The 24,877-nt window shown below is 47.4% G+C and overlaps 1 protein-coding gene across 1 annotated transcript; it reads right to left on the reverse strand.

The window, feature by feature from the left end:
- Positions 1-7,360: 7,360 nt before the first annotated feature.
- CLN8 (CLN8, transmembrane ER and ERGIC protein) lies at positions 7,361-16,278 on the reverse strand. The gene is made up of 3 exons (XM_003797280.3): positions 16,245-16,278; positions 10,236-10,900; positions 7,361-8,754 (listed from the first exon to the last, which is right to left on the reverse strand). Exons 2-3 carry the CDS (start codon positions 10,776-10,778, stop codon positions 8,431-8,433), a joined length of 867 nt encoding a protein of 288 aa, XP_003797328.1. The 5' UTR covers positions 10,779-10,900; positions 16,245-16,278; the 3' UTR covers positions 7,361-8,430.
- Positions 16,279-24,877: the final 8,599 nt, after the last annotated feature.

Below are 24,877 nucleotides of genomic sequence, written 5' to 3' on the forward strand. Positions count from 1 at the left end.
GCGTGGGCACGTGTACAGTGCTGTGCAGACAACCCCACACCCCGCAGTTCAGCGGCGTGGGCACGTGTACCGTGCTGTGCAGACAACCCCACACCATCCATCCATCCCCAGGACATTCTCCTCTTCCTGAACTGGGACTCTGTCCCCATGAAACCGTGCTTCCCTCCCCAGCCCCTGGCGACCCCACTCTCCTCCTGGTCTCCACGGAGTGACTGCTCTGGGGACTTCTGGCAACATCTGTTCCTCGATGACTGGCTCATTTCACTGAGTACAATGTCCTCAAGGTACATCCAGGTCATACTCTGTGCCAGAACTTCCTTCCTGTGTCAGGCTGGACCGACTCCACCGGGGGGTTTCTGCTCATCCATTTGTTCATCTCTCCTCCTGATGGACATTGGGTTGCTTCCACCTCTCCGCTGCTGTAAACATGTGTCCCTGCTCTTAGCTTTTGCAGGTACATGCTTGGAAGTAGGATTGCTGCATCGTGTGGTAATTTCATTTCTAATTTTTTGAGAACTGCTCTCCACAGTGGCTGCACCGTTTCACATTCCCACTAACGATGCACAAGGCTTCTAATTTTCCACATAATTGTCAACACTTCTTTTCCTTTCTGGGTTTGTTTTTTTTTTTTTTTTTTTTTTGCACCAATCTACTTACATGAGATGGGCTCTCACTGCAGTTTTGATGTTTGATTTGCATCTATCATATGTTATAAGACTGTTCTCACCTCAGAGGTTGATGTCATTAAGCTCTCACACGACAAGTTGTTCGCTCCACTCTGCATCTGAGCATTAAAAAAGAAACTGTTAAATTCTCCTTTGAAAAGAGAAATCAGCTAAAAGCAGCTGTTGAGGGCAGTGTGAGGCCCCTGACCTTGTCCATGCCCTGATACTACTACATTTTGCATTTTAAGCACAATATCATCGATCAGAATACGTTGGCAGACCGGGACTAAGAAAGACAGGAAAGAACTTATTACCAATTAATTGTATGTGATATGTGCATAGTAACCTCAAAAGTTCTTTTTAAAATTTTTAAATTTGAAATTGCTATTTTGAGTCACTTAAGAAATTTCTTGAGAACTTTTGTAAATAGATTTCAAAACCTACATGACATGGATAATTTTCTAGGAAAAATATGTATCAAAATTGATCCAATTCCAGAAAGGTAGAAAGGTTAAAAGGACCAATTCCTATAAAAGAAATAGGAAAAACTGTCAGAGAACTACTCAACAAAATCAGCACCAAGCCCAGACGATTTCACAAGGGAGTTCTAGCAAACTTTAACGATAGCTTTAAAACTAAATAAATTATTTCAGACAATAGATTTTTGTTTTTACCAAGCAAGTATAACACACTTAAAACTGATACAGATAGCACACACATACAAAAGAAAATGTGAGACCAAAATCATTAGGAATACTGATATAAAATTTCAAAGTAAAGTATTAGCAAATAGACTCTCACAACACATTAAGAAACATTAGTCAACAACCAAGTGAGAATTCTAGAGAAATGCAAGGGTGGTTCAGTATTGGGAAATTGGTAAGTAAAATTCATAATTTTAAAACGCATAAAATGAAAAATCACAAAATTACCTCTACAGATGAGATGCTCAGGGCGGGATGGAGAAACCCTTTGGCAAGGTCCAATACTCATTCTTAATAACAGGACTTTAGAGAATCTGTAGGCACAGATCCCTGACAGGGAAGTGCCCCATAGTAAAGCAGCATGTTACTCAAAGGGGAAATACTGAAGCATTCACGTGGCATTTATCCATCAACTCTGCTACTATTTAACATTGTACTAGGTATTAGCCAATGTGATTAGACAAAAAAAAAAAAAAAAAAATTACAGGTTAAATGACTGGCAAAGAAGAAGAAAAAGTATCTCAATATACAGATGACAAAATGGTTTTATACTTAGAAAGTCTAGATAATCAATGACAAAACTAACTCAAAAAAAATAAAAATAATTCAGCAATTAGGAGGATATAAAATTAACCTACAGAAAACAACAACCTTCATATACAAAAATATTATAATACCCAAATACAATAGAAGAAAAAAGCCCATTTACAATATCAAGAATAAACAACGTAGCAATGAAACAAACCAGTATACAAAACCTGTATCTATATCTGCGTATCTAAAGAAAACTAGAAAACGTTGCTGAAAACCCAATTAAAGATAGCTACCGGCTTTCTGGGGGGCTGCTTCCTGTGAAGTGGGGCTCGGTGGACACAGCAGGACACTGATGCTGTAAAGCTCCAGGTAGGGTCTGGCAGCCTCCACTTCCTCCTGCCAGGGAAGGAACATCCTGTTGCATTAGAAACCAAAGAAGTGATCAAAACCAACAACAGGGGTTTTAGAAAAGGACCCCAGAAGCTGCTTGGACGGACCCCCAGCAACCCCCGACCCATAACAGGCGCAGGTGCATTCGTACCTGTAGGAACTGCAGTTTAGGCAAAAAGGAGCCAGGAAGGGGCGCAGAGCTTTCTGTTTGCAGTCTCCACACAAACCCTCAGAGGCCAGAGATGTGACCTGGGGACACCCAGGAGGCCAGGAAGACAGAAAACTGAGCTGGCAAAAGATAAGCTGATTCCCGCTGCTTAGTTCCAGTCGCACAATGAGCTCCAAGATAAAAACGTTAAAAAAAAAAAACTTAAGTGAATGAAATGTTTCCTGAGATTTATGTAAGTGACTACCTGCTTTATATTTGAGATAATCACGAACTACTGAAACTGAGCAACAGGCACCTGCTCTGACAGCTGCGGCCTCTCTGAGCTTTGCCTGTCTGCACGCACAGTTCCTACAGTGCTAACAGTCTGTGCTCTGTGTTTATTTTGTGTAAAAACAACATCTCTGGGGTTGGCCAAATACGCTTGGCCATTCCTTATAACAAATGAAATGGTAGCTGAAATATGCCATGTTCCAACAGGGACTTCTTATTTCATGTATAATTTTGGAAAAATAACACAGTGAGTATTGTGAAAGTCACAGGAACTATGAAAGCTTTTTCTGTAGACTTTTCAGACTGAAAATGTGATGTTTTTATAACTGGATAATAACTGAAGATTTAACTTTGGATTAATTTTTGCCATCTTTTGGCTGGTCTGGGGTTGTCGGCTTGAATGCTGGAGTAGGAAAGTGCAAGGCTTCAGGGAGAAAGGAGGGCATCACTGAAACTGCCCCTAGGGCACAGTGTGAGGGCAGAGGGGAGGTCCAGTGGGGAGAAGAAATGAATTCACAGGTGGGGCTGCCACGCGGAGAGAGTGTGCTGCAGAACCAGGCGGCCTGGCAGCTTCCCAGGAGGAAGGGTGTGGTGTCTTTTCCCCTCCGAGGGATAAAGGCTTTCAGGCCCAGACACCCAAGTCGAGTCAGTTCCAGGCACTTTAGATTGAGTCATCAGAAAAAGGAAAATAGAGATTTCTAAATTTTTCACATCACTGCATTTTGTCACTAAAATAGTAATATACATAGCACATTTGAGTACTAAAAAGGGGAAAAACTTATTTTAAAAGATAAATATTGAATGAGTAAGTTCTTGCATTCAAGTTACAGCAAAAGAGGAAGTTGGTGAAGTCAGAGGTGAACTAAAGCATTACTTTGCATTTGTGAAAGTCAGGATCTGACTGGTATTGATTTACCTCTACGTGAGCTGAAATCAGAGGCCTCAGTGGGGACTAAAGCTAGCTGGTCAGGCCCCTGGCTCCACCCTCCTGGGTGGCTCCCTGCACCCAGTCCCAGCCTCCGGGCAGCCAGGCCCCCACAAGACAGCCTCCTATGCTGACTTGAGGGGTCAGCTTCCTGCTGTCTGGTACAATCTGTCATCTCTGTGCCTTTGGCCATGGCTTCCAGGGAAGGGGATCTGAGGCACAACAGCAGCTCCTGCCCCGTCTTCCTGGGCTATGTGGTTGGGCGGAGTCTCAACACCCTGAGGGCACCCCCCATGGCGCCTCCTGGGAAGTGAGCATTCTGACTTCACTGCTGAAGCCATGGTGAGGGCGGGGGTCGTGCACCTGCCTGGTATCTGTCTGGCCCTCATGACTTCAGCCACCAAGAGAGGACGAGCACAGAGGAGAGTCCAAGACCCACACCAGACATGCTCCCTGACGGGGCCAGGAGCCTGACTCGCGGGCCATCTCTGCAGTTCAACCGCACAAGCACAGAACCACAGGAGTCCCTGCATTTGACGTGAGCATGTTCATAGAGTAGAATAAGAGGGAGATTTTTACTTGGTACAACACTTATGCCATAGTTAACAGGAAATTCTTCCTTAATAGTATACCACCAAGCAATTTGTCAGAGGCCCTCGGATGTCTGCCTCCCAGTTTGAAGGAAAAATCAGCTGCCCTGGACAGGCCCTATGGCAAGATAACAGGAGCCTGGATGTCTCCCTTCTGCTGGGCCAGTTTTCATGGACTCTGCTGAGAACATCTGGTAGCTACTGGCCTTGCCAGGCACCCCTGCACAAGGATGGAACTAGAAGTCCAGCCCTGCCTTGTCCCCCCTGCCCACTGCCCCATGGTGGGTATGCAGCCCACATGCTCCCTAGGAAGCCTTCTGGGTCTGCAGCTATCTCCTGCCCAGGCCTGGCTGGCCAGACTTGTCCCAGTTGTCCACGCATACACTCCCTGTGCTGAGCAGTTGGCCCACAACCGGAACAGCAGGGATGTGGACTGTCATGGGACAAAGTGGACACGAGCCCCTGCCCCCAGGGAGCTCATGACAGTCCGACAGGCTGCGGTGTGAGTGTGCCCCCCGGAATCCGTGGGGAGTCCTAACTGCCATGGTACTGGCATGAGGTGACCTCCTCCACCCCTGTAAGAGCATCAGTGCCTCACCTGGGCTGGAAGGAACGGACTTGGCCCTCTTATCCCCCCTGCCCCACCACGTGGGGCCTCAACACTCCCCTCCTAGCACACAACAGGCACCATCAGCCCTGACCAATCTGAGCGGCAGTGATCTCATCTTGGACTCCTCAGTCTCCAGGACTGTGAGAAATAAATTTTCATTCTTTATAAAGTAGTCTCGGGCACTTTTTTACAGCAGCACAAATGCACCAAGATACTGCCTTCTGTGCTAAAGGCCATGTTTAAGAGCCCAGCTCTGCCATCTGAGGTAGCATCCAGATGCAGATGTGGCCACTCACTGGCTGCGTCACTACCACAGGGCACACCTCCTCTGAGCCTCAAGTCTCCACACCAGGCGTCCTCAAAGTATGGCCCGTGGGCCACACGCAGCCCGCATAGGGCATTTATCTGGCCTGCTGGGTGTTTTTGCCACTGCTGCCTGTCCTGCTTAGCAGCAGACTTGTCCTGGGGCCTGCAGTCCGGCCCTCCAATGGTCTGAGGGACAGTGAGCTGGCCCCCTGTTTAAAAAGATTGAGGACCCCCGCTCCAAACTGTAAAGTGGAGTCCACAGCATCTACTTTGATCTCTCTGCAGGGCCAGAGTCTTCCCAGTGTAGAGAAAACACATTCGATCCCACTGCTCCTGGATCACTCAACCACCTCAGCCCATTTTATTTTCCAATTTTGAAAAAAAAAACATGGAAAGGAAATACAAGGGTAGTCTGGAAAGTTATCTAGCCATGTACTATGAAAACTGGTTTTAAAAATGGTTGGAAAGGGGAGGAGGTGGATGGGTGGAGGGACGGTGATTGAAGGGATCACATCTATGGTTTATCTCACAAGGGTACAAGTGAATCTTTCTAAAAGCAGAATATAAACATCTTAACACAATAACTAGGAAAATGACATGAAGGCTAAGTTAACCAGTTTGATGAAAATATTTCAAATTGTATATGAAAACACTACATGAGACCCCATGTACCCCATGATTACATTAATGTACACATCTATGATTTAACAAAAAAAAAAAAATGGCTACTTTCCAGACAGCTCTATGTCTCCACTGAAAGAGAAAGGGCAGTGACAAGTAACATACCAAGGGCCTCATGCTGGAGCCCGACTCCCAGCTAAGGCAGAACTGTTTGCCCCTGGGACACTTGTCCTCAGGTGCAGGTTAAGGCCAATAATGCTCCCATCGTCTCAGTTTCCAAGAGATGCTGCAATTCCTGACTGTTGTGTGAACTCACCCAGGTTACCCTAATACATGGTGCACGAGTCACAGAAAGCACACACAGCTGGATGCTGGCTTGTGAGATACAACCTGGCTGCAGACATAACCACTCACATGGCCGCAGGGGCCCCCCAGAGTGAGGTGCAATCTGGAAGGGGCATAGGTCATGGGGTTCACAGATTCTTCCACCCTGACACCTGCCTCCCTGCTCCTATGAGAAGTCCTGGGTCAGAAGGGAATGCCAGTGTGTGGGCAGCAGGAGACCCAGCAGGTGAGCCCATGCGGCATTCCCATCTCTGTGTCCAAAGGTGTGTTAAGACGCAGGATGCAACACGTGAACCCATGAAGATCAAAGTCCTGGTGCACCTCAGGTAAGAATTAGGCTAAACACTTCCAATTTTAATCTGAATTTTGAACATGTGAAGATTTATCAGCACATTTTGTATCTCCAAGATACAAAATATTCATAGTGCTATGAACAGTAACCTGAGTCTGAGAGACAAGAACTGACACCACTTGGGTCTGTAAGTACTGGCTACTTTATTCACGTTCTGCCCAGTCAAAATTCCTGCTACTGCTGGACCATAGGAAAGGGCATAGCGCACAGAGAAAGCCAGATGCCAGAGCATGGGTTTTCAGTCATTCATCTTAGTAGGGACACCACTGTTATGTACGTCTTGGAATAAAATCATTTTTTAAAATGATATAAATAGATTATTGTATACCTTGACTTAAGTATAATCAATAAAATCAAAGCATCAGTAATGAAAATACACTATTATGAGAGTTTCATGATACCTAACAAGCATGTCACACATGATTTTCTTTTCTTTTTTTTTGAGAGTCTCACTAAGTTGCCCTCAGTAGAGTGCTGTGGCATCACAGCTTGCAGCAACCTCAAACTCTCCAGCTTAAGCAATTCTCTTGCCTCAGCCTCCCAAGTAGCTAGGACTACAGGCTCCTGCTACAATGCCCGGCTATTTTTTGGTTGCAGTTGTCATTGTTGTTTAGGTAGCCCAGGCCAGGTTCAAACCCACCAGCCTCAGGGTATGTGGCTGGCGCCTTAACCACTGTGCGATGGGCACCAAGTCAATCACACATGATTTTCAAGAGCAACTTGTGCCTTTCACAAACACTCTGATGGTGCTTTTGATAAAAAATAAACTTTGATGGGCGGCACCTGTGGCTCAAGGAGCAGGGCACTAGTCCCATGTACTGGGGGTGGTGGGTTCAAGCCTGGCCCTGGCCAAAACTGCAAAAATAAAATAAAATAAAATAAACTTTGACTTAAAATAGCATATTCAAGACAAAAAAATTTGTGTGTGTCAGTAAAATTGCTAAATTGGTATATAAATTTTATCTGCACAAAACAGTAAAGTAATGTACCCTGAGATCTGTCACCAGGCTGCTGTGGGGCCATTCTAGGGACCCAAGGCCTACAGCTGAGCTCTGAGGGGTTCAGGTCCACCCCACAGCTCACAGGAAAATGTTATCACTGTCTTGTTTTGAAATCAACAGAGAAACACCAACCAAGGAATTAGAGTCTAGTTTGGGCACCTATGAGCAATTGAGTCATTTAAAAATGGTTCTAAAATCTAGAAATCTGATTACCAAACATCTACCTTATTTTGTCAATTAAGCAATACAATATGAATGAAAAAATTCTCATTTTAAAAATAGGTTCAGTGATAAACACATAATTTGCAAGATTTCACCTGGACCACTCCACACCCTGTCAGGGTGGGCAAACTCCAAGGTGCCTTCACCCAGCCAGGAGAGCAGTGGACCCAGGAAGGTGCCTGTATACTTTCTGCCACTAGATGGCACTGCTGTACACCTGGTTTTTGAATTTCATAAATGGGGAATTTTGACAAGGGCAACAAATCGTATTATTTTCTATCTTAGGCCAATTCTCTCCAACTAAATTGAACATGACTCTGAATAAGACACACAGAACATGAACATGTGACTGGGAAGTCCATGCTGAGCCAATCCAGCCCACTATGTCGCTGCTTCAAGTATTCAAACAAAGCTCCCCCTGGAAAGTCTGTAAAACCTGACACCACGGCCTGTCCCTGAACCTTGGTCCCAGGCGGCTGAGCCACAGAATACATCAGAACAGTCAGGGAATCATTACGCAAAAATCTGTGAATCAGGAGAATCACGGTCTTAACATTTTGTGGCTACTTCAACATTAATACTAATGAGAAAGAAAGTTAGTATTTTCACTTAGAACACAAAACATTCACCAGCTCATCCATTACCAAACCATTATTCACGGAACCTAGTAGGGCCCAAGTGTCCACAGTATCCACTGGTGCTTGGGACCCGTCTGGCTCCGCATGGCTATGGCCTCTTCTTCTGCAGCACTTGACCATTGGTCCTTTCTGGCCAACTGCTCTTTGTTTCTGGCTGTGCAAAGTTCCAATCCACTGGATTGAGAAGTTGCTGGGTCTTTTTATGGGTCCAATATGGATTAATGATGAGTGTTAGGAGAGCCAGTCCCGTAAGGAAGACTGCAAAGTGAGGCAGATACAGGCTGCTGACCAGGCCGTCCCAGTGCCAGAAACACACCCACCACATGTGGTAGATCAGTACCATGCGGCAGTGAAACATGTGAATCATCAGCCACTGGTTGAGCTTCCAAAGCGGAGAATCTGACCAGCCGGCCTGTAGGAGACAAAGGGCAGAAATCAGCACGAAACTGCCCGGACTTCTCTGCATACTAAAACAAGGCAATTGCTGTTGTTCTTCATCAGACATAACAATTCATGTTGAGGCTCTGCCTGCACTGAAGTTTGTCTAGAAGGAGCCCATGGGCTCAGAGTGTCTGTGCCAGTGGGCTCCAGGCCAGCTGCTTTCTGTTCCTCTTGCTCTCTCACTGCAGGAGACGCCTGAGCCTGAACATCTGGAGGAGCCTCATCCTGCTCCTCCAGGTCCATACAGGCCCCTCCCTGGGGCCACAACACTGCAGGTTCCTATCCCTGTACTCACACATCCTCTGCTGGCTGTAGGCAAGCCCAGCCCAGGGTGGGACAGCAGGAACACAAGCCTCTCTTTAGCTCCAGGTCCTAGCATAGTGCCTGGCACCCAGTGGCTCCAAGTTTGTCATGTATGAAGGGGCTGCATGGCTTATGTTGTTAATTTACTTTGATGAATTGACACCATCTATCCAACTAGACCCTGAAGACAGAAGTGATATTTTGTACTTATTTTTTCTCTTAAAGCCTACCACAGTATTCTGTACACAAGAGCTCAAAAATGTAACCCACTTGTATGACTGGTTAAAGGTAGCAGTATTTGAAGTTTCACATAAAATAGTCTATGAACAATGTAATGGGTTATAAAATATGGCAGAATCTATGCTCAAAGATCTTTAAAAAAGAGTGTATGAGAAACATTTTGACATCAAAATGACAATCAAGATCAAAGATAAAAGACATACATTTTAGAAAATACTCTCAAAATCAAAAATGAACTAAGTGCTGAGCAAATAACAAAGCCAGGTCTCAGTACTTTTGATCACTAGTAAAATCTTATTAAAAAATAAAAAAGCAGAAAAAGATACATGTATACACACATATATGTTACTTAATTTTTTTTTTGAAGTATTGATAGAAAGAAAAAAAATAATGTTTTCTGGGGTTTACAAATATTCCCCACTGAGCTATGAGATCCACTGAGTTTTCTTTCCTGAAGGAGCAGAAAGTCTGGCTCGGTGTCCGTAGCTCAGTGAGTAAGGCGCCAGTCACATACAGTGAAGCTGCAGGTTGAAGCCCAGTCCAGGCCTGCTAAACAACAATGACAACTACAACAAAAAATAGCTGGGCGTTGTGGTGGGCGCCTGTAGTCCCAGCTATTCGAGAGGCTGAGGCAAGAGACTCACTTGAGCCCAAGAGTTAGAGGTTGCTGTGAGCTGTGACACCACAGCACTTGACCCAGGGTGACATAGTGAGACTCTGTCTCACACACACACACACACACACACAAAGGAGCAAAAAGTCTAAAAGATTTAAAATTAAGAGAATAACCTATAACCAAACTGAATTTATTGTTGCATGTGTATGCTGTGGCTCAGTCTGCTGATGAGTTTTGCCCACAGCAAAATTCTAATCAGTAATTAAATATGGGAAGCCCGGGGGAGCATTTACCTTCAGGAGCATCCAGGAAACGCAGGTGAAGGGGGTGCTCATCTCCAAGAGCAGCGTGGTCATGGCCAGGTAGTGGCCAGCTCTGAGATTGATGACAGAGCCAAGAAACCCAAGAAAGGCAAAGAGATGATGGACAACCAGAAACAAGTCAAATGTCCAGAAGAACAAGTTGGACAGGTGGACCGCAACATTTTCAAAGAAGAAGAACCCAGTTGCAGTTGTGATGTGAAACCAGCACCAGCCCTGCTGGCCTTGTGCCTTGTCGGCATAAAGCACGGGGTCCCCCAGCATAGCCCACAGGCCTGCGGCTGTGCTCTGAACACCAAAGACCGCCCGCGTGGCCGCCAGGTCCCAGAACACCTTCTCTCTGGCCACCAAAGAACGGTATGTGCCATTTAGGGAGGATGACAGCTGGTGACAGACCACAAAGACACCCAGGTAAAAGATAAAGCCAGCGACCGCCAGCGTCGCACGGATCTTCCAGGAAGCATAGTCCAAGTCAAAAATACTCTCTGATGTGGCCCAATCACTCGCAGGGTTCATTGTCCTGAGTCTTAAAGGAGTCACAGGGCCAACACAGGGTTTCTGGGCCCTACACTGTGTCTTATCCAAAACAATGGAGCTGGCGCAGCTGTCTCTGGGATCATCATCTGTCGGTCTTCAATCTGAAGGAAGAAAGAGAATTCACTTCATGACAACTAAACAGAAGCCTGGATATGTGACTAACCCAGTAATGCAAAAACATCATCATAATTAATAATAATTGTTATCAATTAATAATAATTCTGTTATTATTAATAATTAACTCAGTACCTTATTCTTCTGCATTTACAAAGAGACATTAACACGATAACCCCACTGGTGGTGCAGAAGGGACAGGGAGGCACCACTTTGAGCAGGAGGAAGGAGGGTGTCTGGCGTGGACGCACGGTGCTGTGCTCTTCCCGGGGGCTTCCACACGAGGCCCTGGCTTTCCCAGCAGTCAGACTCCTCAGGGTAAAACACTGGCATGTACTTTGTTAAAACATTTTACTTCTAGAACCTGAGACAAGAACATGACCTTCGCGCTCTGAGTTCTGTGTGGCCCAGCTACTTGTGAGCAGCACCACACTTCGAACAGTCCTCGGCACACAGCTGGGAGGAGGTGAGGCCTGCCTGGGTTCAAATCCTCTGGACCTCTCCGAGGCTGTTCCCTCATACAGAAAGCAGCGTGGTGAGCACAGGAAGAGGTGACAGGCATCAGGACATGAAAACAAGGTCTGGGGCATCGCAGGCACTCGTGTATGTGTCTTAGTATCATGTATCGCCGCTCACTGTGTTCAGATGTCCTTATGAACAGTGGGAAAGAAACAAGTCCTCAGGTCTGTTACTTTGCAATGGTCTGAACTAAACTCTATCTCAACACCTAGCTCATGGCAGGCACTCAAATACTTGCTGAATACATGAACAGATTCTAAATTATTCTCAAGTGGTTCAGTTTACCTGAGTTTGAACTTATTTTGTTTGTGAAACTGTAAAAACCAGAGTCTGCAGTTCTCAACACTGGAAGGAGTCTGTGAAGTTACCTATCCTGGCCTTTGCTTTTATATGGCAGGAATCCAGCACACAGACTGAAGACCGTGGAATCAGTTACGGACAAAGCACCATCAGGAACTTGGCCTTCAGATAGCCATCTAGCCCTCTCCCGCAATCTCCAGTCTGCAGGGGCTCACTCCAACACGGCACTGGGCAGGGGAGAGGACCCTCATGAACCACACCCAGAACAGAAAGTGGAACTGGGGACGTCTGCTGCTGTACACAGGACCCTCTACTCTCTGAGAGCACATCTAGAGTGGGGGCCCCGAAGGAGGTGTTCATCATGGTACTTCAGGAAAAATCATGAATTACTATTCAGCTGAAATAGTTGTTGTGACCACATGCCAAGGATGCTGCAAACATCACTCAGGCAAGCTTGAGTCTGAGTCCTAAAGCACATGACACGACAACTATCATACTCTTGACAGTGGTCATACAATCAAAAGCAGAATGGTAGAAGTGTTAGTTCCCTGCTTCTCTGTTGACATTCTAGCTTTAATACAGGCTAACTCTGTGTGAATCTTTTTCCCTTTTTCATGGGGAAAAAGATTGGATTGGTATTTATGTTTCTTACCAAAAGTCTCGTGGCTCCTGTCTCATTCTGCCCTAGTGCATGCTGTGGGGTCACACAGGTGTGCTCTCTGATGGATGTCATGGATGACATCAAAGTACTGCTCTGTCCATGATCCACACCTTGTGGCCCAGGCCTCCCGCCACGTAGGGTAAGACTACAGTGCACTTACACACCTCCAAATGCACTCTGAGTTAACCTGTGCATGAACTGAGTTTAACACAACATTAAGGGGCTGGCAGGTGTAATTGGCTCTGGAATTCCATCTGCAGCAAGTCACCTCTTGACTCCGTGCACCAACAGGCACAGATCAACCTCAAGTGCAGTCCAATGCTGAGAGAAGAGACAAATCACCAGGGTTAGAGACAATCAGGCTGAGAAGAAGGGAGGCCTCACTGCCAAGCACTGACCTGTGAAAAACCATGAACTCATAAAATATGGGCTTCTTCAAAAATTTCTTCTTATACTTTTCCCCATGTCAGTCATGAGGTCTTGATTACAAGCTCCATTCTGCCATGATTGCCTCAATGTGCTCCTGGACAAAACAGCCAGCTAACAGCTAGCTAACTTCTGTGGGACCTTTGCCTTCAAACAGGGAGGTCTCCCTGACTCTAGAAAGTTCTGGCCAAGGTCTGATGATGCAAATCCTCCAGGGGAAGCAGTGAGTGGAAGTGGACCTTCAGGAAGTCTTTGGTTTGGTCAGGGTGCAGGGACTCCTGGACTTGAGAACTGCGGGGTCCAGCAGAGCAGGTGGCTTAGTGGGTTCCAAACTTGGTTTTGCTATTCAGAAGCTAAGAAAACGAGTTTCTTTTTTAAGCACACTGAGCCCCCGCGTCTGACTATAGGAATAAGACATGCAGGTACAGAATAGCAGAGCAGGAAGCACCTACCAGGACCCAGGCCATTCAACTAGTTTATTTAATCTTTACAGGAGAATGGCTTCCAGGTCTTCAGCTTTCCAAGTATCTTTCTGGAGACATTATCATATCTAAAAAGGAACTACAGACAGGTTAAAATCTGTCACTGAAATAGAGGCAGGAAGCCAGAACTGAGACCCTTTCGGTGGTCAGATAATAGGTACCAATTAGAGATACAGAAGCAACAGATGATAAAAAACAGAAAACGCCTTCCCCCTTCAAACCCTATCAGCAATCCCCCACTCTGACTGTTTGCTGTAAACCTGCTGTTTGTGTGTGCTTCTACACAGCTGCATGCACAGGGAGTCTGCAGAGAAGCCCAGGCTGTTACCATGGGTCTCTGAACCTGGTTAGCTCCAGTCAGCATCCTCCCGGCAGTGACACATGAATGAGACACATTCCTCACTGTCTGGGCCCTGCAGATCCAGCCTGGGCAGCCAGTCAGCCTCTCCTGGAGCCCTGCAGAGTCCTGCTGCATCAGTGAGCAGTGCATCACCCTGGGGCATCAGTGAGTCACCAGGCAGCATCACAGGAGTGCAGCGAGGCCTCATTCTGGGAGGCAGTGCAGACCGAGTGGGAAGAGCTCCAGTTCTCCTTTTGTTTCTGTTTCTGCCCCTTGACTCAACCATATCCCCCTCACCTTAAATGTGCAAAAGGGGACGCTGGGGTCAGCCCTGTTCCACTGCTGTGTACCTGCCTCATGGCAAGGCCCAGACTTAAGGACTCCTCTGTGTCCTCCAAAGCCTTAAGTTGGAGGAACAGCTAAGAGTCACTGCCCCTTCCGCATGTAAAACTGGTGACTGAACAGCACAGACTAGGCCCTTTCAATCTGGAAGCCTTCAAGGCTCTTCCCCTCCAGCCCCTTTCTCCCAGTGATTGAGGAACAAAAGCCAAAAAGGAAGTGACCCCTGGAAAGGCCACCATCTCAGCACCAACCAAAAGCCCTACGTCCTGACTCCGCAGAACTTCATTTTCTTTGGGAAAATATCTGCAAACCTCATCTTATTCTTTCTCTTAGAAGATTCTATGACTTAATCTGTTCTTTTGTGTTGAACCATACATTTTGAAAAAAAATTTTGAATGCAAACAAATTAACAAAAATGTGAGCTCCAGTGTTGCAGTGTAACCAGGAACTAGAGCTCGGTGACTACCAGGACCCTCCAGCTCTGTCCTGCCCCATCAGTGCCTCCTGTTCAATGGGGCTAAACTGCTTGAACAGATACCAACCATTCTATCTTTGGCTAAATAATTCACACAAAACCTGAAAGTCAAAAGGAAAAAATGGTTGCTTTTAAAATTTTTTGCCATGCTAGTCAGCGCTTTCAAAGTCCCCACAGAATCACCTGACTTCCAAGGAGAAATAATTCACTCACTATTTACCACTTATTGGGGCCTAAACATCTCACAACTTGCAAAGTTAATTATCCTTTACGTCTAGACTCGAGAAGAGATTACCCCAAGGACTATGGTTTCATGGTATGTTGGATATTTGCCAACTGTGTATCTAATCTAATGTCTTATCTCAGCATTCCTCTTTATTCACGCCCTATAAAAATTCTAGTTTTGTGTATTCTCTTCCAACTGAAATTGTCATCCCGCCGCATCCTTCATTAGGAGACAAATATAACCTAACACAGGCTGTTTGCATGAGGATTATACTTCTGAGGTTTTGGGAATCGTAAGTGGAAAGTTTGTAAAAATATTTTTTTCCAAAATCAAAAGAAAAACATGGTCAATAAACAAAATTCAGAAAATACAAACAGCCATGAAAACACAAAAATGAAAACCTTTCAATCCTCCCACCCAGCCCTAAGCATTCTCACTATTTTTGGTGACTGCTGTGCCAACTGTTCACTTAGATATAAGCTTCCCTTTTTTTTTGTAGAAGGGGACAGCAGCATACCCTGTAATTTGTTTCTTTCCTTTTAGCAACATGTTACTATAACACATTCACCTGTCAATCTAATGGCTTCAGAGACTGTCTCCGGGCTGTGCCATCACTTACCTTCCCAAAATCCTAGTAACCTTTTTTCCAGTTTCTCACTACCAAAAAGTATTGTCCTGAACATCTCTGAGGCCACCTAGAGAAACCTGTTATTTTAGCTCTTTTTAGGGAAACTGGAGGAAGAACCGCCATAACTACACCTAGCAGCTGACAGCCAGTCTACTTGTGCTGCTTCTGGAAGGCACGGAACAGCCGGGGCACAGTGGAGAGTGCGGTTTTCTCATGTTCCCTCAATCGCTGATACTTCGCCATTGCCTTTTCCTCTCACAAACTTCCAGAAAAGTTTTAAGTGAAAAAGTCCACAAAAATATAAAAATAAGTAGAAAGCAAAGAGTGACAGATTCCACATACAAGGTAAACTGAAACAGGAATAGGAAACAGCCACTTCTCCCCCAATCTTTCAGAAAGAGTCACCAGCAGCAGAATCTACCACACTATACAAATGTTCAGGAGCCCCGAGCTCCCCGCCCACTACTCACACCGCACCGCAACCCCAACAGTTTGGTAACAGCAGCAGCTCAGCACCGTCAGCTCCCATCCCGGCTACCAGACCCAGAGCCCCCGGCCCTGCAGACCGAATTCCCTGGTGACACCTCCTGCTATGGCCAGGCTGGTTCGTAGCAAGAGCTGCGATGACACCTGTGGGGTCCTGAGGGCCTTCCCCACGCCTCCGCCTGCAGAGGTAAGCAGACCGCACATACCCAGCAAGTCCGCGGGAGCAAGGCCAAAGCGATGGCGCCTCCTGGCCTGTCTCTGTCCGCATCTGCAGCGCTCGAAATGTCATGATAGCGACCGCGCTGCCCACTACGCCACAGGGGGCAATCCATGCCCTGGCGCGACCCTGAGCTGCGGGTTCGAACGCCCCACGGCCGCGACGCGAGGCGCCCACTGGCGCCAGCCCAGACCCCCACCCCAGCCCCTAGTCCCGGCCTGGCCCTCACCTAGGATCGCAGCTGCGCCCCGGCCCGCCCGGCGCTCACTGACGGCACTGCCGCGCGGTCACGACCTGCCCGCCGCAAACACGCCCGCGCACGCGCACCCGCTCATGGGCGGGACTACGGCAGGCCCCGCCCGGGCGCCTCCACAGCTGGTACTGCGGGAGGGTCGAGGTCGGGGGCGGAGTTCAAGTGGCCTCCCCGCCTTCCCCGCAGTTTTTGCAGCGCCTTCCAGGCGACGTGCCTTTCTAGTCCCAGGTCGGCCGCTAGACTCCCGGGCTGTACCCTAACGAGGGACTCTGCAGCTGCAGGGGCCCCGAGACAGCCAGCCACGACCTGAAAGCCCACCGCTCCAGGCAGGGCCGCGGCTTCGTGGACCCCCGAAAACCACTCCACGACCCTCTCCCCTGGGACCACCCCCATGGCGATTATCCCCAGGAGACCAACACACGAAAACCCCTCGCGCGGAGGCGGAGACCCTCTTGGAGCTCCACTCCACACCCCCCCGCGAAGACCCCCACGGAGACTTCCACTGAGACCCCCCCAGATCTCCGCGGAAACTCCCAGGACCACGAGGCCGGAGTCCCGCGCTCCCGATGGACGGTGATGCGATCTCAGAACGGGGCCTCGGGGTTTGGACAGGCTTGACGTGCCCGAGTGGGTGCGCAGGTGAACCGCCTGTCCGACGGCCACGCGGAGCTCCATTCCCTTCACGCCCCCCACCCCCAACCTCGCCCCCGGGCCGTGTTCCCGCCCCTCGCCCGGACTCTCCCGGCCCTGCCACCAGCCGGGCCGGGGCTGGGCCCCACCTCCCCCCTCCGCCGAGTCGCGCTAGGTCCCCCCTTTGTCACGCCCAGTGGTCCGGTCCGGCCCCGCCTCCGCCCCGCCCTCCCTGCGCCTCGGCCTCGGGCCCCGCCCCCTTAGCCTGGCTTCTCGCAAGCGGGGAACCCGGGGAACGCGTAGGGCGGCCCGGGGAACGCGTAGGGCGGCCCTGGGCCCCCAGCGCCCAGAAAAGGGCGGAGGTGCCCGAGGGCGGCAAGGCCTGGCGCAGGTGCAGCGGGGGTTTCCCGCGCCGCCCGCGCAGCGCAGAGTACCTGGCCCTGGTGAAGGCAGGTTACCCCGGTCGGAGCCCTGGGGGCATCACCACTTTTAAGCTCTTTATTGTTCTTCTCACCATCAAACCTGTACTTGTGGTTGTTTATTTTTAATAAATTTGTTCTTGTTTTAGTTATTTGTGACTTTAGTTGTTTATTTCTGTGTTTTCTGATTAAAATGTGAGCTGCATGAGACTAGATTTTGTTCACTCTTTAGAACCCACACCTGGAATAGAACCTGGCAGTTAATTGGTTATCAATAAATATTTGTTGAAAGAACAAATGGAATGCCTCAAAAAAATAAGGTAGATGAGAAGCATCTGGATTATAAAGAGCAGTCTTTCTTTTTTGTTGTTGAGACAGTCTCAAGCTGTCGCTCTGGGTAGAGTGTTGTGGCGTCACAGCTCACAGCAACCTTAAATCTTGGGCTTAAGCGATTCTCTTGCCTCAGCCTCTCAAGTAGCTAGGACCACAGGAGCCCGCCACAGCGCCTGTCTACTTTTTGGTTGGAGTTGTCCTTGTTTGGCAGGCCTGGGCTGGATTCCAGCCTGCCAGGTCTGGTGTATGTGGCTGGTGCCCTAGTCTCTGAGCTACAGGCGCTGAGCCTAAAGCAGTCTTTGACCACCCTGCCCACCTACACCCCTGCCCTCCTGTGCCAGAGGTGCTCAAAGCCTTTAGGAGCTGAACTGAAATACGCCATACCTTTGTGAGAGACACATGCTTTTTTTGTTCTTTCCTGGAATGTAGCAACACATCTACCTATCTCATTCTTAGGACTGTTTTAGAGATTAAATAATGCGCTTTGATTATGAACACCCTTTAAAAATAAGGTGTTATAAAATTACACATCTTCAGCACAATTTGGAAAATGGTTTATATTCACATTCAAGTTTCCTTGTATGTCTCACTTAGGTTCGCTGAAATGCTGAGTCCTTGGGAATGTGTGAAAACAGTGTAAATAGGAGCGGAAGGTGCTCTCCGGGGGCTCCTCAAATTCAGGGCAATCCTTTCAGGCCTGCCTCAGAAGGAACTGGGGCTCCCAGTGCTCCCACTGATTTCCTCAGCTTGAATTTAAATATTACTAATTGTGTGTTCTCACTATCATCTTTAAAGCTTAGTGATGAAAATAGAACTTTCGGGTTTTTTTAAAAAACAATTACAGGTATAACTTGATAAATGCTTGTGGGATTTGGAAGACTTGGAAGGAAACAGGCTGATTCCTGAGCCCATTCCCACTACAGCCCAGGCTCTGATATTTACAACCTGCCCTCCCCTCCCAACCACCCACTCTGATGACAGGTATGTCACTTCCTCCTGCAAATGGGACAACAATGACTAACATGCACTTAGAGCTTACTGTAGCCAGGCTCACGCTAAGTGCTGTCTGTGAATGGCCCATTCAAACATCACAGGTGTCTGAGGCAAGCACTGCTATCACCCACATTACATAGACAGAAAACCAGTGTTCAGTGAGGTTAAGGTCAAGTAACTTGTGCCACTCTGCACAACTGCTAAATGACAAAGCCACGTTTTGAAATACTGTGCCATAAAGTGTCTGGAGAAGACAACTGAAGAGGGATGGTTCGATCCTTCTCTCCTTTTTCTGATAGTCTAAGTAATATGTGCTTATTGCAACATTTGGTTTCTTTAGGAAAAAGACAGAGTTTTAAAAAGACATTAGCCCATTTATGTCTCCTAAACTAAGCAAAATAACTGAGTTCAGGATGATAGAGGAATAAAATAATTTCCCCACTTTTAAATCCACAGTCACTCCCCAGAAAGAAATGTCAGTTCTGCAAGCAGGAGGGGTGCCCCACTGTGCTTTCAGGGGATGTTTCAAAATACTAGAACCCAGGTTCATGATCTGCTGACAATGGATCAACCACAGGCACGTGATTCTTTGGATTTACACAATCTAGGAGTCTGGCTCCTCCACCCCATGTGGAGGCCGGACCTGCCCCACCCTGGCCTCAGCCCCTCTGTCCAGTTTAGCAAGAATGCTGCTGGGTCGGTTTAGCAAGAATCCCCCACCCTGGAAACCTGATCAATTCCTGATCCCTACTGTCCACATCTCCTTGTCCCACCTGCTCAGGGCGTCCTGTTGACCTGCATGTCTCTGCTTAGCAGTTTCTATCCACAGACTCTCATTTGCCCCAGAGAGAATAAATCCTGACTTAACTGGTGGCGTTTGGAGCAGAGCTCAGTCTCTGCCCCTCACTGTCAATCCTGCTGCCAGAGGTCCCTGGTCTACCTAGACAGCCCCCTGGAGTGAACTTCCACCTTTTCATTCTTTAGCAAGTGTCACAAATAATTTTTTCTTTAACAACTGTGGGAGAACTAAAGCTTTTTAAGAAGAAAAGCAATTTGTCATGGAAAACTGTATCTTCTTTCAATCATTCCTGCTTACACAAGCATTAACTGCGCTAATTTAATTTTCTAAAACGTGTTAACATTCTGAAAACCTGAAAAATTTTGATCCGCACAGCACAGCGCCTATGGCTCGGGTCCAGGACAGTCAGAACATGGTATTAAAAGGCTCTTACATGGGGTCCTGACACATATCCTTCCTGCCGTGGTGTCACTTCCCCTGTCTGTGTGACCTTGGAGAGGTTTGCTGAACCTTTCTGGGCCACATTTATAAAAGGATGAGATTGGTCTCCAGAGTCTCTTCGGCATTAAATCCTTTAGGCAGGATTCTTTCTGTAGAAAATAATGACCTTGACGCTCATGGCTGTAATTAGGTTGGTCGGCCAAAGGCACTGCCATCAACCTGAGTTTTAAAATGCCCTATAAGGTTATGCTGACTCAAAGGCTACAAAGACAAGTGTTCTTGTGGGGCCACTTGGCACCCTCAGCCAGGCCTTCCCTCCCAGAGGGGACATTTGCCAATGTCTAGAGACTGTTTCTGGTGGCCACGACTGGGGAATGGGTGCTGCTGGCATCCTGAGAGGGAGGCCAGGGACGCTGCTAAGCCTTGGGCAGTGCATATGTCAACCCTCAATTAAGAATGGTCTCACCCCAAATGTCAGTCATGCTGTGGCTGAGCAACCTCTCATCCCTGAACAGGAAATGCCTCCATTTAAAGCTAAAACTGCACAGAGGGACACTGTCCTCTCCGTGGACTTTCTATTGCCCTGATAGGTCTCCTACCCACCTGAACCTCCTGGAATGATACCAAGTGGCACGCAGGTTGACATCAATGACCAGAGAGTTTTAGTGAGACTTTAGGAGACACTTCACTCATATCTGTAGCATTAGATTTATTTTTTACCCCAGTTACTATTTTAGAAACTCTCAAAACTAGCCTTCCTTCCCTCAAAACATAAATCATAACATGACATAAATCAAATATATAGGCTTATAAAAGAAATTTAGTGAGATTTAGTGTTTGTCATGTTATAAACAGGCAAATCCAAAAAGTAACATACTGATTTGGTATATTTCTGAATTGCTGAACAATGAAAACTTACCTGAGAACCTTCTTTCCAAATCTTCTTCCCAGGCAGCTGCATTGAGCTTAGCTTTGTACACAAGGATGTGAAACTTTGTGATCAGCTGACCCGAAACCACTAACAGTAATTAGGAAACAAAATTTCAGTTTGCTACTTCTCCTCCTTCAAACTAATACTCCCCCGAGTCATGGAGGCCTCCCCTAGAGGCCTGTTTCTCCCCAGTATTCAGAGTATCTGGAGGGGCCAGGTGGAATGAAGTCGCATTTGATAATGACTTGGTAGGTATAGAGTTCATCAGCAGGGCAGGGCTGAGTCACTCATGAAAAGAGGCCGTCACGGGATGCTCTCAGGAAACCCGCACCCACGCAGCAGGCTGTCCTCCAGACAACTTGCGCAAGGCTGGGCCACTTCACAGAGTGTCCACCCAAGCCAGGCCGGCAGATGCGCTGCTGTGTAAACCATCTAAAGGTGAACGACTAGCAGGTGGCATATCAGGATGTAGCACAGAGTTTGTGAGGACAGAACCAGAGCAGGCCACCTCCCCGGCAGGGCTTGGCTGCGTGTGCACAAGTGCGCTCACTCAGCCACCTGTGGATGGAGAGCCACATTTCTTGCACAAAGGTGAGAGTGGGATTGGCTGCTTTATTGTGGCTCACTGGCAATAAATATTAACCATGAAAATGTATTAGTTGCTGACTTCTAGGTACATAGGAGCAAAATCATTGTCAACACACAATTTACTTAGAATAAAATGATTTGCACCTGAGCTTAAAAACACCAAAAACAAGATCCTAATCTTAGCGTAGTTACTACTTCATAGAAAACGGTTATACCTCTATATATAATGATTTCATTTTAAAGTTATGCTTCATAAACATTATTTCCTTTGACTATGTGCCAAAGGACCTTAATTTAAGTAAATAAGTAAGCATGACCATGTCACAGAGATGCTATTCTGAAATAGGATGTGGTCTTAACTGAGAAAACAATTCCTAGTTTAAAGCACTATGTTTATATTTGTGTATTTATTGTGTTTTTATTTTCTGTATTTTTTGACACCTTGGGGCCTTGCAATGCTCTCAGGCTTAGCAGACTCCCCAGAGGTAGCAAGTGTGTGTTTAAGATGTCCTTGTCCTATGCAGGTCCCCACATGCCCTGGTTTATCCACTTTTACACCTGTGAGCACCAACCTACTGCCCCTCCCACCCCCCCAGTCAGGCATCGGATAGCCCGAGGCAGCCCCTACCCAGCAAAGCTGCGGACCCCGTGAACAAGCAAAGAATATGGAGGCTTGGAATGGGGCCGAGCTGCATGGCGTTCCGGGGGCCTCCAGGCCAACCTTTGAGGTAAGGGAATCTGCAGGGATATGGCCCTTGATGGGACTAAAAGGAAACCTGTACGCCCTGCCTGAGGGGTCTATGACATTGCAAAGGGCTGGCGGAAGCTTTGGGTAGAGGACCACACGCTGGGATGGCAGTTCATTCACAGGAAATGCAGGGGACAGGAGACAAGTTCAATCACACCAGGAGGAAACACACAAATTCAGAATGTCAGGTGCTGTTTTTTACAATTCAATGTCATGAAACAGAGAAAAGTATGAGAACTGCACAGATGGTCCTGGGGTTAAGGACAAGCTGTGTTCTTCAGAATGTCTTTTGATTGGATTTGTATGCAACACGGATCCACCCTTCAGAGCAACCTTGGGACTCTTTTTCTGGAATGGGTGTCAGGGCTGTCATGATATGCGGCTGCACAATTAAGTTTGGGAACTCATCTTAGGAAAATGGCTTGGAAAGGGAGACCAGGCACTGGCATTGTTGCACGGCTTCCCAAGGGGAGTTCTTCAAAGTGACTGTAGTGATACTCAGTAATGAAGTATGGAGCACTTTGTCCAGGAGTTCACAAACTTGATTTTCCGGCCTCGCATGTGAGTGAGGGGTGTGTGTGTGTGTGCACATGTGTGAGATAAAGTAAATATAATAAAACAATAACGGCTGAATTATTGGTCGGTGACTATTCATCTTATTTCTTTTTAACTTTTTCCGTACACTTGAAAACTTTCATAGCAAGTGAGAACATGTGTTTGCTTATTAAAACAATATTCCAACCTTCCTGCATAGTCCCTTTAAATTCCCAAATAGAGACAGTTTGTGCTGCAAACACAGGCTTACCCGGGAGCCAGACTTTCTCCTCCGTCTGCACATGCCCTGTGAGATCCTGGGAATGCCACCAAACTTCTCTACGGCTCAGTTCTCCTTTCTCTAACATGGGGCTGATTGATGTTCCTGTTGGTGACTTTGGGGTTTGGGCTGCACACCCCAGCATGGTGTCTTTTTTTTTTGAGACATAGTCTCACTCTGTTGCCCTGTGTAGAGTGCTGTGGCATCATCATAGTTGACAGCAACCTCATCCTCTTGGTCTTAAGTGACCCTCAGGCCTCAAATTCCTGAGCAGCTAAGACTACAGGCACCCACCACAACACCCAGCTAGTTTTTCTATTTTTTTTTTAAGACAGAGTTTCACTATGTCACCCTCGGTAGAGTGCTGTGGCATCACAGCTCACAGCAACCTCAAACTTTTGGGCTTAAGTGATTCTCTTGCCTCAGCCTCCCATGTAGCTGAGAAGACAGGCACCTGCCACAATGCCTGGCTGTTTTTTGTTGTAGTTGTCATTGTTATTTGGCAGGCCCGGGCTGGATTCAACCCACCAGCTCTGGTGTATGTGGCTGGCACCCTAGCCACTGAGTTACAGGTGCTGAGCCTAGTTTTTGTATTTTTAATAGAGATGGAGAGGGTCTCACTTTTGCTCAGGCTGGTCTTGAACGCCTGAGCTCGAGCAATCTGTCTGTCTCAACATCTGAGAGTGGTAGAATTACAGGCATAAGCCACTGAGCACAGCATGGCTGTCTTCTTAAAAACTTCTGAGCCAATGGGTAAAGAGTTGATTCCCCGACTCTCCTGGACATCCCTGGCCATCTCATGGTACAGTAGTCGAAGTGGTGCTGAACAGATTGTTAACTATTTTGAGCATTTCCCGCTTGCCTCAGGTCTCTGAGGGAGTTCCAGGTCCTACACTCCAGAGTGAAGCGCCGTGAGGCCTGTCTGCCAGCTAATAAGCACTCTGAGTATTTGCCATCTTTAGTAAGTCCTTTTATTTCTACAGGAGATTGGATACCCAATCTTTGTTTGTTTTATGTTAAAAGGGTAGATGAAAGGTTAATGCTGGAGTAATTACGTTCTTAACTGAAGTGTGTGATTGAAAAGCAGAGCGGGTGAGGCCTGCCAGGGTGCCCTGTCTTGGTTGCATGCGGGCGCTTGAGCCCTTGCTGCAAAATGAAGCCTGTATGCAATCGACCTGCAGGTCAATCGTGAATCACAGCTGGCTCTACCAGAGGCTGCCAGTGCCATCCACACACAGGCATTTCGTTTAGCCTCTTAATGACAACTTCAGTCAGAGACATTGAATTGACACAGGAGTTATGCATAAAACTTGTAGAAGATTTGTGGAGCCCACAGGCTGACCTGGATCTGGGGCAGAACTGGGAGAAGAGGACCAGGCCTCACCTGTGCTAGGGACGCACAGAGAGAGGCGTGGGTTCATTCTGGAATCTTCATGTTAAATAGCACATTCTGTACATAAAAACTGTGAAGCCTGGGGCACTGCCAGTCCCAAACATTGGGGCATTTTGGGGGTGCCTAGTGCAGCAGCTGAGTGCTGTTACATTGGAGAATGGAGTGGAGGCTGAGTGTTAGAGGGGGCATATGTTGGAGTGGGAGGTACTCCCGGAGGTCCACTGTGCACCCAGGCTCGGCCAAGGTGCTGGGACGGAAATAGGAAATGAAGTGGTGTCTCCGCCAGCCTCAAAGAAACCACGGTTTAGGAGTAAGGAGAGGCAACAACCTTACCCGTGGTGTTCCTACTCCAGGGAGGCACAGTCATCAAGTATCTGTCTCCATATCTATGTACATTCCTGTAACACCTACATGTACTCCAGTCTGTCTATGTCTGCATGCACAATATTCACGCCTGCACCTACTTCCATGTCGGCACACACAACATCCAGTCCACACCTACCTCCATGTCTGCATACAC

Source organism: Otolemur garnettii, unplaced genomic scaffold (genome assembly GCF_000181295.1).
Source record: "Otolemur garnettii isolate 467f Iridium unplaced genomic scaffold, OtoGar3 scaffold00114, whole genome shotgun sequence".
Classification (NCBI taxonomy): domain Eukaryota; kingdom Metazoa; phylum Chordata; class Mammalia; order Primates; family Galagidae; genus Otolemur; species Otolemur garnettii.

What these genes read in the sequence shown, in the direction of transcription:
- CLN8 (XM_003797280.3), bottom strand. Translation starts at nt 10,778, where the DNA reads ATGAACCCTGCGAGTGATTGGGCCACATCAGAGAGTATTTTTGACTTG. An exon ending in TTTCCTGGATGCTCCTGAAG is followed by an intron (nt 8,755 to 10,235) that starts GTAAATGCTCCC and finishes TGTCTCCTACAG; the next exon opens with GCCGGCTGGTCAGATTCTCC.